This window comes from Podarcis melisellensis (assembly GCF_964234715.1).
Source record: "Podarcis melisellensis genome assembly, chromosome: 2".
Lineage (NCBI taxonomy): Eukaryota > Metazoa > Chordata > Lepidosauria > Squamata > Lacertidae > Podarcis > Podarcis melisellensis.
The window spans coordinates 10,573,611-10,590,510 of NC_138529.1; the positions used below are offsets into that span (position 1 = coordinate 10,573,611).

Genomic DNA, 16,900 nt, shown 5'->3' on the forward strand with positions numbered 1-16,900 from the left:
CCGTTGAGGGCGTGGGGGGGTGACGGCTTCGCGCACGCGCATTGCCGGCGCTCCGTGTTTGCGCGCCTGCCGCCGCCATCTTGGTAGGGGCAGGAAAGAGAGGCAAAGGTGAGGGGCTAGAAAAGCAGGTGATGAGGGAACCTTGAAGGGACGGCGGAGGGCAGCCCATACATTCCCGGCTCCCCCTCGCTTTCTAAGGTGTTTCCGAGGAGGTCTGCTTGAGTTGTCTGCCGCAGGGGATGAAACAACCTGTGGACTCCAACTCCCATCAGCCGCGATGGTTGACGGGAGTTGTAGTCCAGTGGAGGGTCACCGTCCGTCCCCACCTCCCCATCCCCGATTCACTGGTAGGGGGTCGCCTGACAGAAGCCCCTTGGTCCTTCGCTGAATTGTCAAATGAGAGGCGCTCCTTCATCCTTTGATTTAGGAAGCGCTGCCTCCTTAAACCCTCCCGATTTGTTGGGAGGAACTGGGTTATACCAAGAGGAAAGCACTCTGTGTATGCTTAGCAGCATCCTGTTCTTTCAGCACTCTGAGCTTCGATTCACAGTAGGCCATGGGCATGGCCTGCAATGACCAAATGCAAAGGAAGGAAGGCTTTGCCTTGTACCTTCCGCTTCCACAATGGTATGATGCTGTGTTGAGAGTCCTGCATTGCAGGTGGTTGGACTGATCCTTGGGGACCCTTCCAAAATCTACAACTCTATTATTCTTTTTTATTATCACCATCCAGTCAGTTACCACACTTTTATTTCAGAAGGACTGGGGGAGGGGATATCCCTGACATGCTCTCCTGCATCACACAGCAAGTATGAGGAACCTGTGGCTTTCCAAATGCTGATGGACTACAAAACCCATAATCTATGACCAGTGGTCAGGGGTGGTGTAGTCGAGGGTTTTCCAAACTTCAGTCCCCAGGGGTTTTTGGAATACATTTCCCATCATCCCTGGCCAGGTCCTGCTAGCTAGAGATGATGGGAGTTGTAGTCCAACAACATCTGGTGGTCCACGGGTTCCACATCCCTGATTTTCCGCAATCTGCTCTCATATGCTTTAAACCTGCACTTCTTAACCTTGCATATTGATCTTTATTGAGTGTCATTTTGTGTATTTTCATCTGTCTCAAGTTAGGTATGCTTATGGATGGCTAGATAGTTACTTCCACTGGGGAGCGGGCAGGCAGGTGAGGCCTCCTAGACTTAGAGGCCTGAGTTGCCCTGCCCTTGCATGAAGTCTTGGGTTTGCAATTTTGGGAGAGGGGAGACTGCCTGCTGGGGAGTGGGACGGCTGGCAAGGCCCCCTAGATTTAGAGGCCCTAGGCTTCAGCCTACTTAGCCTATACATAAATCCGGCACTGAGTATGTGTTAGGAGAAGCATAAGCATCTGAAAAAATAGCTTCTTATGCAAAAAGTCAAGCTGATCAATCAGAAGCTGTCACATGATGAACTTGATGGTCTCTGTCTGCTACTGTACAGGGCCATGATGGCATCTTGAGTGTACTGATGCATCGGGTGTAACCTGCATTGCCCCAAAAAGCATCCCTGATGACCAATTCTTACCTGAGCTATCCTGCAGTTGCAAGAAGGGATTGTTTGCCCTTTGTTCAGGGAACTGTTAAAAAGTTATAGATATACACGTAGGGTGATAGTCAATCAAATAATACTTGGAATACTCATCAAAATCCTTGGGCTCAAATTCAGCATTATTTAACTGGATAGCACTCTTATCTTTTTAACTGTGAGAGTGAAGAGTGACGCATGTTCTAATCTAGAAAACCCACCACTTTGTCACTACTTTAAAACTCTATTGTTGAAATATCCCTGCCTTAAGTGAACTGTGAGGAAGGAGAACTAGTACATAATTTGCTATAAACACAAGTCTAGGTGCGGGACAACAGTAACAGCCAATAGCAATTTATTTTATGGCTCTGCAAGTCAGATAAGGCTGAGGACATCCTGTGCTACAGGACACAAACTGAATCACTTAACAAGAATTGCACAATCCTCCAGTTAATTTCAATATTCCTTACTCCAGGGCTTCCTTAAAGTAAGTTGGTGAAGTTTTTCACTGCATGGAGGGAAGCATCATATTGCTATTATTTTTTATTTTGTTAAATTTGTTGGTCAGTTTATCTTGTTCAGGGCAACACTAAGTGACTTAAGGTAAAGGTAAAGGTACCCCTGCCCGTACGGGCCAGTCTTGCCAGACTCTAGGGTTGTGCGCTCATCTCACTCTAGAGGCCGGGAGCCAGCGCTGTCCGCAGACACTTCCGGGTCACGTGGCCAGCGTGACAAACTGCATCTGGCGAGCCAGCGCTGCACACGGAACGCCGTTTACCTTCCCGCTGGTAAGCGGTCCCTATTTATCTACTTGCACCCGGGGGTGCTTTCGAACTGCTAGGTTGGCAGGCGCTGGGACTGAACGACGGGAGCACACCCCGCCACGGGGATTCGAACCGCCGGCCATGCGATCAGCAAGTCCTAGGCGCTGAGGTTTTACCCACAGCGCCACCCGCGTCCCTTCACTAAGTGACTTACAACCAAACAAATAGAGATTCAGTTGCTGATAAAGCTCAGGCCCAGAGCTGGCAACCCTATTCGCACATACTGCCCCTATTAGATGAGAATAGGAGATGTAGAACAGTTATAGGCACACACAGCTAATGCTTCTATTGGCAAATATGGTTCCAAGTGCTTTGTTTGGCCTCTCAAAAAGCCCTTAGCAGGACTCATCCTGAACTTTTAGGGCTAAGCAAAACAAAACAAAGCAGCACAAAGCAGCTCAGTACCTGAAATAAATTGCTTTTCTGACATGAGAAGCACACCTGCCTGGTTTGTACATGTAAATCTCCACTCCCATGGTGTACTCCAGGGGTTGTTAACCCACTAGTGAGCGTTTCAGGATTCCAGGTGGGCGGTAGGGGGTTCTACGGCAGAAGCTGAACCCATCAAGCACTGGTGGGCGGTAAGGAAATTTTACCATCAAGAAAGATGCATTAGTGGGCGGCAGGTATAAAAAGGTTGACTACCCCTGGTGTACATAATGATACTTGTCAGTGTATCACAGGTTATACTGCCTTTGTACTTTGTCCCTGAAATCAGTGGAGATCCGTGCAGGATTGAGCAGGTAACCATAGCAATTGGGCGTAATGTCTGCTGTCCTCAACGCCCCCCCCCCGCCACATTCCAGTGACATAGGGAAATAACCTCTGCAAGGTGATCTATCTGTGTAAGAGTTTTCACAGCTAACTAGAGCTTGGTTTTAGAAGAGACCAAAGGAGTGGATTTAAAGCTCTTTCTGGAATGATCCCTGTGAAGAAAGCAAGGAAGTCGTCCTGAATTCTATTTGGAGAGTAGAGGTCTGCTGGACGCCAAAAGAGAGTCACCACAGAGAAAAACCAGAGAGAAACAGCAAAAAGGTCCGGTCAAACGAGTGGCACTTTGGGTGATAAAACCGTCAAGCTACAACTAGGGCCAGAGGGAGGTGGCTATAGTAATCATTAGGGTGATATAGAATGTGATGGTTGGCACAGAATTTATTATACTGAAAATATCAATTTCCATTTTTTAAAAAAGTAAGTGTGGCTGCAAATATATGCTTTAAAGTGGTGTGTTCACTTGGAGCAGGATAAAACCTTACTATTGTATGCCATTTTTAGACGATAGGGTGAGGCGAACTTTTCTGAACTGTAATAATGCAAGGAGGGGAGGGATATTCCTTTAACGCTATGATTCTGTTACCTGGAAGTAAGTCCCGTTGAATTCAGTGGGACCTGCTTCTGAATGAACTTGCCTATGATTGCACTGTAAATTAGCATAGACAAGGATTGAGGGAGCTAGTTCCTTTTTTAAAAAGTACTAACTTTCCCCAAGGGACACGGGTGGCGCTGTGGTCTAAACCACAGAGCCTAGGACTTGCCGATCAGAAGGTCGGCGGTTTGAATCCCCACGACGGTGTGAGCTCCCGTTGTTCGGTCCCAGCTCCTGCCCACCCAGCAGTTCGAAAGCATGTCAAAGTGCAAGTAGATAAATAGGTACCGCTCCGGCGGAAAGGTAAACGGTGTTTCTGTGCACTGCTCTGGTTTCGCCAGAAGCAGCTTAGTCATGCTGGCAACATGACCCGGAAAAACTGCGGACAAACGTCGGCTCCCTCAGCTAGTAAAGGGAAATGAGCACTGCAACCCCAGAGTCATTTGCTACGGGACTTAACTATTAGGGGTCCTGCACCTTTACCTTTAACTTTCCCCAAGCAAAAGTAAAGAGTGATGTTTCAGATCAGGAACATGGTATAGATTGCAGTGTATTCTGGGGTATATAACATGCCAATGAAATGATATACCTTTTATTCATTTGTTTGTTCGTTCATTCATGTAACATAAATTGTATACCGGTTCATCATAACTACCTAGAAATGTTTTACAAGATTTTGAGGGTGTTCTGACTTATTGCTTCATGTTGCTCAGACCTGCAGAGACCTGCATAGGAGGTGTGGCTGACAATGGCAGAACATAACGCCCTGTTGTGTCCTGCCTTGGATAAGGTGGCGGGTGAAGAGTTCCTGCAGAAAGCATTCCAGATCATGCTTGAGGAAGGTGTAAGGAAAGGGATGGATGCCTCTGAAAAAGTAAGGCTTTCAGGGCTCATTCTCACAACATAATCTTGGGGGTTGTTCTTATGTAATGGTGTATTTATCCAATGCTTAATTACTGGCATAACGTGAGGATGGGATTATGTCATTTGGCTTTCAAGCATTTATGTGAATGCCGCCTGAACTTTTCAATACGAACTGGCCAACCTGTTTCCTTCCTTGTTAGGTGTGTGATTGGAAGGAACCTGAGGAGCTGCAGCAAATCCTGGACCTGGATCTAAAAGACGGAGGGGAGCCGCAGGAGAGATTGCTGGACCGCTGCCGGGATGTTATCAGATACAGCGTGAAGACATGTGAGTGCCTGGCACCAGCAGCTCATTCGTGAAATAGCATAGTTCTTGCATGTGGAGTAATATGTAGTTCCTGCTCCGGTTAGGTCTTGTTTCCATGGCCTCAAGCAGCAAAACAGGATGCTTCTCATGTTAAACAACCTGATAACAAAGCTGGCTATTGCCTCCATTGTAAAGACACGTGGATTTAATATAGCCTATATATGCACAGTAGCCCAAAGGCGATGAAAATTGTGAGCCAAGGGTGTGTGGCTAAAACACCCTTGAATTCACTGTCCTTGTACACATGAGGTCAGAATTCAAGACAAATATCTCTGGTTATGTAAATATGTCCTAAAGGAAACAGCATGTTCTGGCATCTTTTCAGCAAACAGAGACAGCAGCGTACCTATGTTCAGAGGCAAAGTACAGTGGTACCTCGGGTTACAGACGCTTCAGGTTACAGACGCTTCAGGTTACAGACTCCGCTAACCCAGAAATAGTACCTCGGGTTAAGAACTTTGCTGCAGGATGAGAACAGAAATGGCGCGGCGGGAAGCCCCATTAGCTAAAGTGGTACTTCAGGTTAAGAACAGTTTCAGGTTAAGAACGGACCTCCAGAACGAATTAAGTTCTTAACCCGAGGTACCACTGTAATAAGTGCTTCAGAAAACAAGCATTTTCTAGGGTTGGGTGATATATCGTCCAAAACTGGTTTGAAGTCCATGATATCAGTTTCATAATTTTTGACCTGGCAATATATTGCGAACCATGATATGTGTGTGTGTGCACGCGCGCTACGCAAAAATCACGATGCGGGGAAAAACTGTGAAGCCAGCCAATGCCTCTACATAGCTCCATCCTTATGTGATGGCCTGGGAATCCGATTCAGAGGCTGAACTGGAGGAATCCCAGCCTGCACAGGAGTCCCCGCCTCCAGGGCCGGCTGAACTGGGGCAGGGCCTTGATTCTGAAGCGCCTGCACCTGTGCCGGATCCTCAGGAGCAGGCACCAGGTGAATCCACTCTGGCTCCAGAGGTGGTTGAGGACTCAGTGCCTATAGGTGAGTCTCCCCCTGGGCCCAGTAACCCTACAGCCTCTCCTGAACTGCAGAGGCTCAGGGCAGAGAGGCGAAGGGAGCTGGTTTCTCCCAGGGGGAGTGCTCGCCTTAAGGCCAGGAGAGGCAGGTCTCCTGGGGGCCAGGACCGCCCCTGGCCTCAGAGAAGATAAAGGCTAGTCAGGTTGCGGGAGCAACGTCATTGATGAGCTGTTTCGGCCAGCATCCAGTCCTGTTTCCCCCAGAGTTCCTGTCCTTGCCCGCTGTGGACCCCGCTTCGCCCGAAGAGGACTGTCTGCCTACCCTCAACTCAGGTCCTGGACCTCGCCCCACGGTAACCTCCCCCCTGGACCAGCACACCTTATTTCAGACATTGCGATATATCAGTATATCGCGATGTTTAGCTGGTGATATATCACGATGTTGAAAACCAGATATTGCCCGGCCCGAATGCCTTCCTGCTGTACATTTCATTCATGCCCTGTGTAAAAGAGTGTGTTCCCCACACACCACTTCCAAAAAGGGAATTGTATTTGGTATGATGTGATTGTGCTGCAGACTGATCCAAATTAACTTCAGTTCAGCGTAGCTACACACTCTCTTTCTCTTTCTTTCTCAGGTCACCCGCGATTTTTCAACCAGTTGTTTTCAGGACTTGATCCCCATGCTTTGGCCGGACGGTTGATCACAGAGATGCTCAACACCAGCCAGTATGTGTTTGCACTTTTCTGATGAAACTATGGCATTAAAATAGGTTGCAGTGGCTTTCTTGGGCTCAGTATGGATTATAGTTTTAAAAAGAGCTGAAAATGGTTAGATTGAGTAGATTAGGGTGTTGCTTCCTAGGGTGTACCCACATATTTCTTTTGTCCCCTGCAATCAAACAGGGTTTGCAGGTTCTTCAAAGGCAGAACTTTTTACCAGAGGCAAAAGTGGTCTTAGTGTACGTACAATCTTTTCCCCCAAAGAGCTTTCAACTCTGAAATACATGTCTTTTTATGTATATATTTCTATCCTTATCCCTTTCTATATACAGTCGTACCTTGGATCCTGAACACCTTGCGAGTCGAACATTTTGGCTCCCAAATACCGCAAACCCGGAAGTGAGTGTTCTGGTTTGTGAATGTTCTTTGGAACCTGAACGTCTGACGTGGCTTCTCCAGCTTCCGATTGGCTGCAGGAGCTTCCTGCAGCCAGTCGGAAGCCGTGCCTTGGTTTCTGAACGTTTTGGAAGTCGAACGGACTTCCAGAATGGATTCTGTTCGACTTCCGAGGTACCTCTGTATCTCTATCTAGCGCCTTTGGGGGGGTTAAAAAAATTGAGGTGCCAGTGTCCGTATATAACTAGAAGGGCCATGGGTATCTGCACAAAATGGCTGCCATGGGCAGCAAAAAAGATATTCGTGGTACTCTGTAGTGGCGAGTACCGTCACAAAAACCCCTCCCCAGTGTGGAGTAGTGGTTAAGAGCGGTGGACTCGTAATCTGGTGAACCAGGTTCGCTTCCCCGCTCCTCCACATGCAGCTGCTGGGTGACCTTGGGCCAGTCACACTTCTCTCTGAAGTCTCTCAGCCTCACTCACCTCACAGAGTGTTTGTTGTGGGGGAGGAAGGGAAAAGAAGATAGTTAGCTGCTTTGAGACTCCTTAGGGTAGTGATGAAGCGCGATATCAAATCCAAACTCTTCTTCTTCCTCCCTCACTAATTCCATCCTTGATCCTGGAAGGAAGAGAGCATAGCAGTTTTCTAAGTGAGCCACCTCCTGTGATGCAGGCAAACTACATATTTCTGATAACGCAAAGTTGTGGGGTAGAAACATGACATATTCACATCCATGGCAAGGAGCAACTATTAAGCCAGAACAGCCCTAGGTAAGCCCTAAGGTGGTGATGTCATAGGACAGGACATCATGCTTGCACTCCCCCACCCCGCCAAGCTAAAGAGATAGATGTTGGCTGTCAGCACCCATGCAGTTCCTCATATCTGGTAGTTTGTTACATATATTCTGCATGCTGCATTACTTAAACACCACACACTTCTCAGGGGGGATCAGTAGGACATACGAGCAGGTATTGCACTGTTGGGCTCTGTTGTGGAGGCATGGCATTTTCAGAGCACTCAAAATTCAGAGTTTTTGTATCCAGGAAAATAGAGTGCTTCCTCCATACCTCAGAGAGCATATCTGTTCATAGTGTGATTGTCTATCCCTGCAGAATGAGATTGCCAGAATAGTTCAGTGGTAGAACTATGCCCAGGTCATTTTGTGAACCATTTTACTTTCTTTTGTTATTTTTTTTTTCATTTTAATAATATTTTTTTCAGCAGCTGTGTGCGCCCTGCTAAGGGATGAAGGTCTCAGTATAATTATAATAGTACAGTATAATTCCTTGGATTCCTGATAGGCCTGCCAATGTCCCTCCAACCATTCGCCGACCATTCTTTACTTCCTAGGCACCTTTCCTAGGTGAAACTCCCCAATACCTACTTGCGACTTACAATTGCAGGTATATGACCTGGACCAAAACGTCATCTCACCTTGTGTTCTAGGTACACATATGAGATCGCCCCTGTGTTTGTATTGATGGAGGAGGTGGTTCTGAAGAAGCTGCGGGAGCTGATTGGCTGGGAGGAAGGGGATGGGCTCTTCAGCCCTGGTGAGTGATAGTCCTTTCTGGATGTTCTAGGTCAAATCTGCAGCAGTACCTTTACAGAGGGCTGTATATTGTCCACTTGAAGCAGATTTAAGCCCACCTGGACAATGGTCTGAAATGATGGGATTTGTAGTCAAATAACATCTCAAGGCCACCACAATGGCTATGGCTGACTCTGGTCTGCAACTTGTTGCACCGAAAACAACTTGGAGTTTTGCTTTAGGAATCCCATATTGATTCTTGATATTTGACATTATAATTCTGATTTATAAGTGAAAGCAGGCAATCTTCATGCTCTCTCTTCTCTGCTGCTTCTGACTTTGCATGGATTCTTGACTACTTGCATATTTTATTCTGGTTTTGCTAGTAATGGGGATGGCTAAGCAGCCGGTCAAGTGTTTCACTGCTTCCCTACCCACTGGAAATCTTCTTTCATTCCTCCTCTGGCTTCTGAGATTTTAGAAGCCATTGTCCATTTGTAGTCTTCACAGACGTAACAAACAACGCATGCTTTGTAACAAAAGACGCCTGCTCCTTGGGAGAAAGGCGATGGCAAACCTGGACAGCACCTTAAAAATCAGAGGCATCAACTTGCCAAAAAAGGTCCGTATAGTTAAAGCTGTGGTTTTCCCAGTAGTGATGTATGGAAGTGAGAGCTGGACCATAAAGAAGGCTGATCGCCAAAGAATTGATGCTTTTGAATTCTGGTGCTGGAGGAGACTCTTGAGAGTCCCATGGACTGCAAGAAGATTAAACCTCTCCATTCTGAAGGAAATCAGCCCTGAGTGCTCACTGGAAGGACAGATCCTGAAGCTGAGGCTCCAATACTTTGGCCACCTCATGAGAAGAGAAGACTCCCTGGAAAAGACCCTGATGTTGGGAAAGATGGAGGGCACAAGGAGAAGGGGCCGACAGAGGACGAGATGGTTGGATAGTGTTCTCGAAGCTACAAACATGAGTCTGACTGCGGGAGGCAGTGGAAGACAGGAGTGCCTGGCGTGCTCTGGTCCATGGGGTCACGAAGAGTCGGACACGACTAAACGACTAAACAACAACAAACCTTCACAGCCATGAAGGCTAGGAACTTGCTCCCTTGTTGATTTTTTTTGTTGGTTTGTTTTAATGGAAGCTGAAATCTGCACCTGATGATACATTCTGCATCTTTGCTGTGTTCTTACAGAATTAAGGCATACACATATACCTGGCTATGAGTGCATTAAATAGCATAGAAATAAATAACCTTAGACCATGATCTCTCTGGGCTCTTTTTTTGCAGGGGGCTCAATCTCCAACATGTATGCCATGAACGTGGCACGATACCACCGCTTCCCAGATTGCAAGCAGAAGGGTAACTGGGCAATACCGAAACTGGCTGTGTTCACTTCGCAGGAGGTACGTTATTCTCCTGAGTTGGTTGTTTGTCTGTCTGTTTGCTGCCTGATATTTGACTGTGCTGCAGCCTTTCCACAGGCCACCCAAGTGAAGGAAGGACTCTCTGGTCCTGAATGGGGTAACTGTGCCCCTGAAGGACCAGGTGTGCAGCCTGGAAGTCATTCTGGACTCACAGCTGTCCATGGAGGCGCAGGTCAATTCTCTATCCAGGGCAGTTGTTTACCAGCTCCATCTGGTACACAAGTTGAGACCCTACCTGCCCGCAGACTGTCTCGCCAGAGTGGTGCATGCTCTAACTACGTATCTCCCGCTTGGACCACTGCAATGCGCTCTACGTGGGGCTATCTTTGAAGGTGACTCGGAAACTGCAATTAATTCAGAATGCGGCAGCTAGACTGGTGGCTGGGAGTGGCTGCCGGGACCATATAACACTGGTCCTGAGAGACCTGCCTTGGCTCCCAGTATGTTTCCGGGCACAATTCAAAGTGTTGGTGCTGACTGTTAAAGCCCTAAATGGCCTCATTCCTGTATACCTGAAGGAGCGTCTCCACCCCCATCATTCAGCCCAGACACTGAGATCCAGCTCTTAGGGCCTTCTGGCGGTTCCCTCGCTGCGAGAAGTGAGGTTACAGGGAACCAAGCAGAGGGCCTTCTCGGTAGTGGCACCCGCCCTGTGGAACACCCTCCCATGAGTTGTCAAGGAAATAAACAACTACAGTGGTACCTTGGGTTAAGTACTTAATTCGTTCCAGAGGTCCGTTCTTAACCTGAAACTGTTCTTAACCTGAAGCACCACTTTAGCTAATGGGGCCTCCTGCTGCCGCCATGCCGCCAGAACACGATTTATGTTCTCATCCTGAAGCAAAGTTCTTAACCCGAAGTACTATTTCTGGATTAGCGGAGTCTGTAACCTGAAGCATATGTAACCCGAGGTACCACTGTACTCTACTTTTAAAAGACATCTGAAGGCAGCTCTGTTTAGGGAAGTTTTTAATGTTTAATGCTGTATTGTGTTTTTAATATTTGATTGTGAGCCGCCCAGAGTGTCTGGGTAAACCCAGCCAGATGGGTGGGGTATAAATAATAAATTTTTTATTATTATTATTATTATTATTATTACTACTATTATTATTATGGAACTCACAGACCACAGTTTCAAAAACCCTGCCCTAGTCCATAGTTAATGCCATTCCCATTTCCACTGTGTGTGCTTCTCCTTCTTGCATACTAGGACAAGTGAATGGTTGTTTGAGAAAGCTAGAGTCAAGCAATGTAGTTGAGATCATAGAATCATAAAAGTGTAGCATTGTGTTACCGGAAAAATCCGAGGGCTCCCTTGGACAAAAAGTAAAGACACCAACCAGAGTAAATTGGAGCAAATCAGCAGCCTGTAGGCTTGGCCTTTATTGACTGTTGCAACAGGGTGCTCCCCTCACTTGCAGGTGAGAGGAAAGACACAGAAAAATGGTGTGCAAGACCTTATAAAAACTTTTGAAATTCCCATCCTCTAGGTCAAGCCCACCCCCAGAAACATCATGCATACATTACAGAAAGGAGGGGTTGAGGGAGGAGTTGTCCTGGTAACCTGAGTGTCCTGTCACCTGGCTGGTTCCCTTCTCCCCCCTCCCCATGAGTCATTTTCAGAAGACAAAAGGTAGTCGCAGTTTCCTGCTCCCTGAGGGAAGATCTGATCATTGTCCTTTGTTCCAGTCCATGCTGAATCCATTCCCATATGCAAGTTCTTTGTGATCTTGATTGTCTTCTGTCTAGGACCATCAGGGTTGGCATAGCAACTGGGCAGGGCTCCTGTGGATGTGCTGGGATGGTGAAGGGATTATGGTGCCCTGTATCAAACCTTCCCCATTTTGTAGTCCTTCCTTCATGGAGTAAAATCAAAGTAGAACAGTGCAAATCCGATGCATGGTTGATTTTCTATGAATTTATAACAGAAGCATAGCGTATGTAGTGTATGAGTGTGAGTGAAGTTTGTACAAACTGAATGATGGGGGGGGGGGGGTTCCTGCTACAATTGGAAGCGACCCTCGAGGATCTAGTCCAACCCCCTGACAGATAGACATTCTGTTGTGGCAACCATAACCTAGGTTTAAGGTGCCATTTGATGCCTAGTTTATGTGTCTGAGTTTCTATCACTGGTAAAGATTGGCCACCACTTCTCCAAAGGGATAACAGCAAATTTTATGATGGCTTCTGTATTGTCCCAGACAAGACCAGTTCCAGCACTGGTGCATATGTGTGGGTGTTGTGACTCTGGCTTCAGCCTTGCCCAGACCTCAAACCTGAGGTCTCCTTGGAAGTGGAACAGGGGGGAGACTGCTGTACACGTTCTCAGCTGTAGGGCCTTTGCCACAGTTATGCTATCCTCAGGCTGTTATTTTAAGATTACCCAGCCCTGGGTCATCTATAAGTGAAGAAGCCAAGTTACTGATTAAGTCTGTCTAGCGGAAGGATTGAGAAATCCCAGTGTTAATGTTAAGTTTGGATTAGTGAAGGATTAAACCAATATTCTAGTATAATGTTTTATTTCAATTCTGAGCTGCTTACTAGTGGTTTCGCTCTCCCCTGCTGCTTCCTCTTTACCGTATACTTCTTTTGAATAAATTATTTAATTGGATTTCTGGGGCGGGCCAATATCTGCACACACTCAGGGGTTGCTTCACCTCACACATGGCTTTGGCTGCTGGGGCTACACTGGGAGAGCAGAGGGGAGACAGGCTCAGGTTGTCAAGAAGGAGCCTTGGAATGCAGCCCTATAATTTTTATTAAATTTTCTGTTTTACATTTTAGAATATTCATTTAAACAACCTTAAAGTATCAATACTTCCCTTTCTCTCTTTCTATGGCTCATTTTGCACAAACAAAAATATTTTATATAAACTAAATCATTCAGTACTTTGGTTTGCATACGCTTTGGATTACAAACACGTCAAACCCAGAAGTGTGTGTCCCGGTTTGCAACCTTTTTTTTGGATGACAACCCATTTATTTATTTTTTGATTATGAACAAAAAAATTTGGAGGCCCCATGGGCGAAAGTGCGCCTTGGGTTACAACCTGTTTTGGTTTACAAACAGACCTCCGGAACAGATTATGGTTGTAAACCAAGGTACCACTGTACAGTGGTACCTCGGGTTAAGTACTTAATTTGTTCCGGAGGTCTGTTCTTAACCTGAAACTGTTCTTAACCTGAAGCACCACTTTAGCTAATGGGGCCTCCCTGCTGCTGGAGCACAATTTCTGTTCTCATCCTGAAGCAAAGTTCTTAACCTGAGGTAATATTTCTGGGTTAGCGGAGTCTGTAACCTGAAGCGTCTGAAGCGTATGTAACCGAGGTACCACTGTATTAGACAGCTTCCAATAGAGGTAGTAGTATCAGTCCATGGTGGCTGATGCCCATTGGTGCTGCTAAGTCAGAAGCCAGGAGGCCAACAGGAGGTGGCGCCAGGGAGCCAATGACACGCAGAGCCAACCAATTCTAGGTTTGTCACCATCTCCCTCCCTGCTAAGTTCTATAAGGGCAAAACTGAGACTGCAGAGGTGGAAGCTGACAGGCAGTGCCACCCATTGGGCTGGTTGTTAGAAGACCCACAGATGGGTATTCTCAGCATAGGCTACGGTTGGTGGGCCAGTGTCTTATTAGCCTCAAATGGACCAGCCTCTGCTAGTATCCTTTAATTCCCTCTTTTTCTGGCTTCTCTTCCAGTGCCATTACTCCATCCAGAAGGGAGCGGCTTTCCTGGGCATTGGCACAGACAACATCTACCTTGTTGCTGTTGATGAAAAGTGAGTGCTTCCATCGGAAACCCTTTTGAGACTTGACCTGGCCTGGGTCTCCTGGCACTGCCAGTGGACCAGCTCATAAAATACTGTATTTTTCACTCTATAAGACGCACCAGACCACAAGACGCACCTAGTTTTTGGAGGAGGAAAACAAAAAATATATATTCTGAATCTCAGAAGCCAGAACAGCAAGAGGGATCGCTGCGCAGTGAAAGCAGCAATCCCTCTTGCTGTTCTGGCTTCTGGGATAGTTGCACAGCCTGCATTCGCTCCATAAGACGCACACACATTTCCCCTTACTTTTTAGGAGGGAAAAAGTGAGTCTTACAGAGCAAAAAATACGTAATTTGCCCTGAGATACTTACCTACCAAATGCACCTTTAACAGATGCCTCCCCTGGGAAATACCCAAGGACAGAGATACCATTGCTTATCTGCGTTTTTCTTTTTCTATTGTTTCCAGATTCCCTCCCCCTTCCCCAATACTTAATGGAAAATTATAACCCTATAGACAGGTACACAGCGATTTCGCAGCTAACATAGGAGCTGATAATGGAGGATAGAATTTAGCACCCTGAAAAACCAAAGATTTATTTTCATTTCTCTTCTCGTCCTCAAGACGGGAAAGATGTTTCCCTCAAATTCTTTCCAATGACCAAAAGTTCCGAAAAGGTTAAGGTAGTGCATTAACACAGGGCCTAGAATTGCATCAAGAAGTCCTTAAGCTACTTAAGTCATTTTGCACTTTGCCTTTGAGACAAAGTTGGCAGAGATTTAAAACAGGCCTCCCAAGAGGTTGAATGGATCATCCTTGAGTGGTTGATCTGCACAAGCTAGGCTCTTAACTTAAGAGCCTCGGATATAAGATCTCCAGGTTGACGGACTATATGGAATTGACGGAAAGGACTGGCAGAATCCGAAGCCAGGGAGAGGAGATGGTGGAAGAAGATTGGAGAATTTAAAGTCTATATATAGAAATATTGTAAAATTGATGAGTGATAGAAAAATGGTGGAAAGAAATTCTATGGCCTTAGCAGAAATGTTAAGCATATATAAGTAAGTTAAGGAGTTAAGCATATATAAGTATTTTAGTTTTAATGAAAAATAAGGATAAAAAATATGTTAAGATATTTATAATATGACAGAAAATAGAGAAAGATGGAAAGGATTTGCTGAAATAATGAATAGAAGTGGAATACAAAGAGGGAGGTGAGAGGAAGTCGAGGAAACAAGGGAATGAAAGATAGAGTATGGAAAAGCTGAGATGTATGTTTTTAAATGGTTTTTGTTTTGTTTTGTTTAGGGTTAGGGTGGGTTAGGGTTTTGTTTAGCTTAGTTTAATGTGTTTAGCTTAATGTGTTTAGGTTGTGTTTTGTACTGTTTATATATTGTATTGTTTCTTTTCTTTTTTTGTTTTTTCCCCTCTTGTCTTTTTTTTCTTTTTCCTTTTCTTTTCTGTAATCTTTAAAAGTAATAAATATTATTTTTTTAAAAAAAAATGATCTGCACAAGCTAATGTGGGACAGGTATATGTGGATTTTGCCATTTCGGATTGCAGGTAGGGGATCTTTTTCCTCGGTGCTTCCCCTTAGGAAAAATATCTTTCCGGACGTGGAAAGGCAATGCTTCACAGAGAGGGGTAGCCTAGAACTCCTTCTCTGAAAGGCACTAGTTTTCTGTGTGCACAGGGAATTTTGAAACAGGGAGGCATTTGACCATGAGATTCTATACCTGCTGCAGCCTGTAATAGCACATCCCAGGGCAAACATGCACCACACGATTCTGCTCCTTGCATAGGTTGGTTCTAGAGGTGGATTGTTTTAAGGCTCACTTCTGCCAATGCTTTCTTTCTCCAGGGGAAAAATGATCCCTGCTGACCTGGAGAAAAAGATCAACCAGGCCAAATCTGAGGTAGGTTTCCTCTGGGCAGTTGAAGGGGGCAGAACTTGGAGCACAGGACATTTTCCTTCACAATGCTCCACTCTATTTCTGAGGACTTGCCTACTTATACCTGAAGGAGCTTCTCCACCCCCGTCGTTTAGCCCGAACACTGAGGTCCAGCTCCAAGGGCCTTTTGGTGGTTCCAGTCAGAACCACTTCGGTGGAAACCCAGTCAGATGGGCGGGGTATAAATTGTTATCTACAGAAATACTGTAAAATTAAGGAATGGGAGTTGTAGTCCAAAACTTCCTGAGGTCACTAGGTTGGCAAAGCCTGCGCCAGCTATACTTCCCGTCTGCCCATGCGTGCTCCTGATGTTCTTCTTTTCCAGAGGGCATTCCCCTTCTTTGTCAATGCCACCTGTGGCACCACCGTCCTGGGAGCCTTCGACCCTGTGGCTGAGATTGCGGAAGTGTGCGCAAGGCACAAGATATGGCTTCACGTTGATGTAAGTGCAGCATACTGAGGGATTGGTGCCCTACAGATCCCTGGGGATAGCAGGAGGTGCCTGTTATAAGTGTGTGAGAGAGAAAATGGGGAGGGGTGTGTGTGTTCTGTGTCTTTTACACCCTGAATGCCACCCAGATCAAGGATAGAAGATGGTTCTTAGAGACAGGTGGTCCACTTCTGACATATTGGCAGCTGAGGTGGCTTTTCTATCACAGTCCCTTGCTCCTCCCTCCCCAAAACCTCTCCTGAAGTAGCATTCAGGGAGTCGACAGGAGCTGCAGCCGAAAGGTAAAAGCAGCTGTTTCTTCCTGCACGCACAGAGCGACCTTTGTGTACATACACAGGTCTCTTTGGATCTGGACCAGTGATTCACGTCCACGGAATTGATTTCTGATATCATGTGGAAAAACTAATGTCACAATCATTTCCCCCATGCAATTTTACTTTTTTGGTCCGAGGATAATCTCACAAACCTGTTCCTTTCAGGATGTAGTTGCAAGATTGGGCCCAGGCAGAGGTGCAACAGGTAACCTCCTAGGATGAATTGTTCTGTCATGTCTCTGCATAAGAAGCGACTGCATGCTGCAGATGCAGGGACGCAACAGACTAACCTGCCCCTATTGAGGAAAGACCAGAGCGGTGAATCAGTCGTGCATAGATGTAGCAGACAACCTGCTTTGTAGGGTGATTACTATTT

The 16,900-nt window shown here is 46.2% G+C and overlaps 1 protein-coding gene across 4 annotated transcripts in view; it reads left to right on the forward strand.

Annotated features, from left to right (window-relative positions):
• The first annotated feature begins 20 nt into the window (after positions 1 to 20).
• CSAD (cysteine sulfinic acid decarboxylase) overlaps positions 21 to 16,900 on the forward strand; it is a 32,580-nt gene continuing 15,700 nt past the window's right edge. The window contains exons 1-9 of one of the 4 annotated variants that reach the window (XM_081898751.1): positions 21 to 108; positions 4,472 to 4,624; positions 4,815 to 4,941; positions 6,594 to 6,684; positions 8,521 to 8,627; positions 9,901 to 10,016; positions 13,737 to 13,816; positions 15,669 to 15,723; positions 16,085 to 16,201. In XM_081898751.1, the coding sequence (XP_081754877.1) occupies positions 4,499 to 4,624; positions 4,815 to 4,941; positions 6,594 to 6,684; positions 8,521 to 8,627; positions 9,901 to 10,016; positions 13,737 to 13,816; positions 15,669 to 15,723; positions 16,085 to 16,201 (819 nt within the window). In that variant the 5' untranslated portion in view covers positions 21 to 108; positions 4,472 to 4,498. Of the gene's footprint in view, positions 109 to 506; positions 628 to 2,623; positions 3,420 to 3,487; positions 3,576 to 4,471; positions 4,625 to 4,814; positions 4,942 to 6,593; positions 6,685 to 8,520; positions 8,628 to 9,900; positions 10,017 to 13,736; positions 13,817 to 15,668; positions 15,724 to 16,084; positions 16,202 to 16,900 lie in introns of those variants that run through there. The other 3 variants (XM_081898753.1, XM_081898750.1, XM_081898752.1) reach the window with 3 other exon arrangements.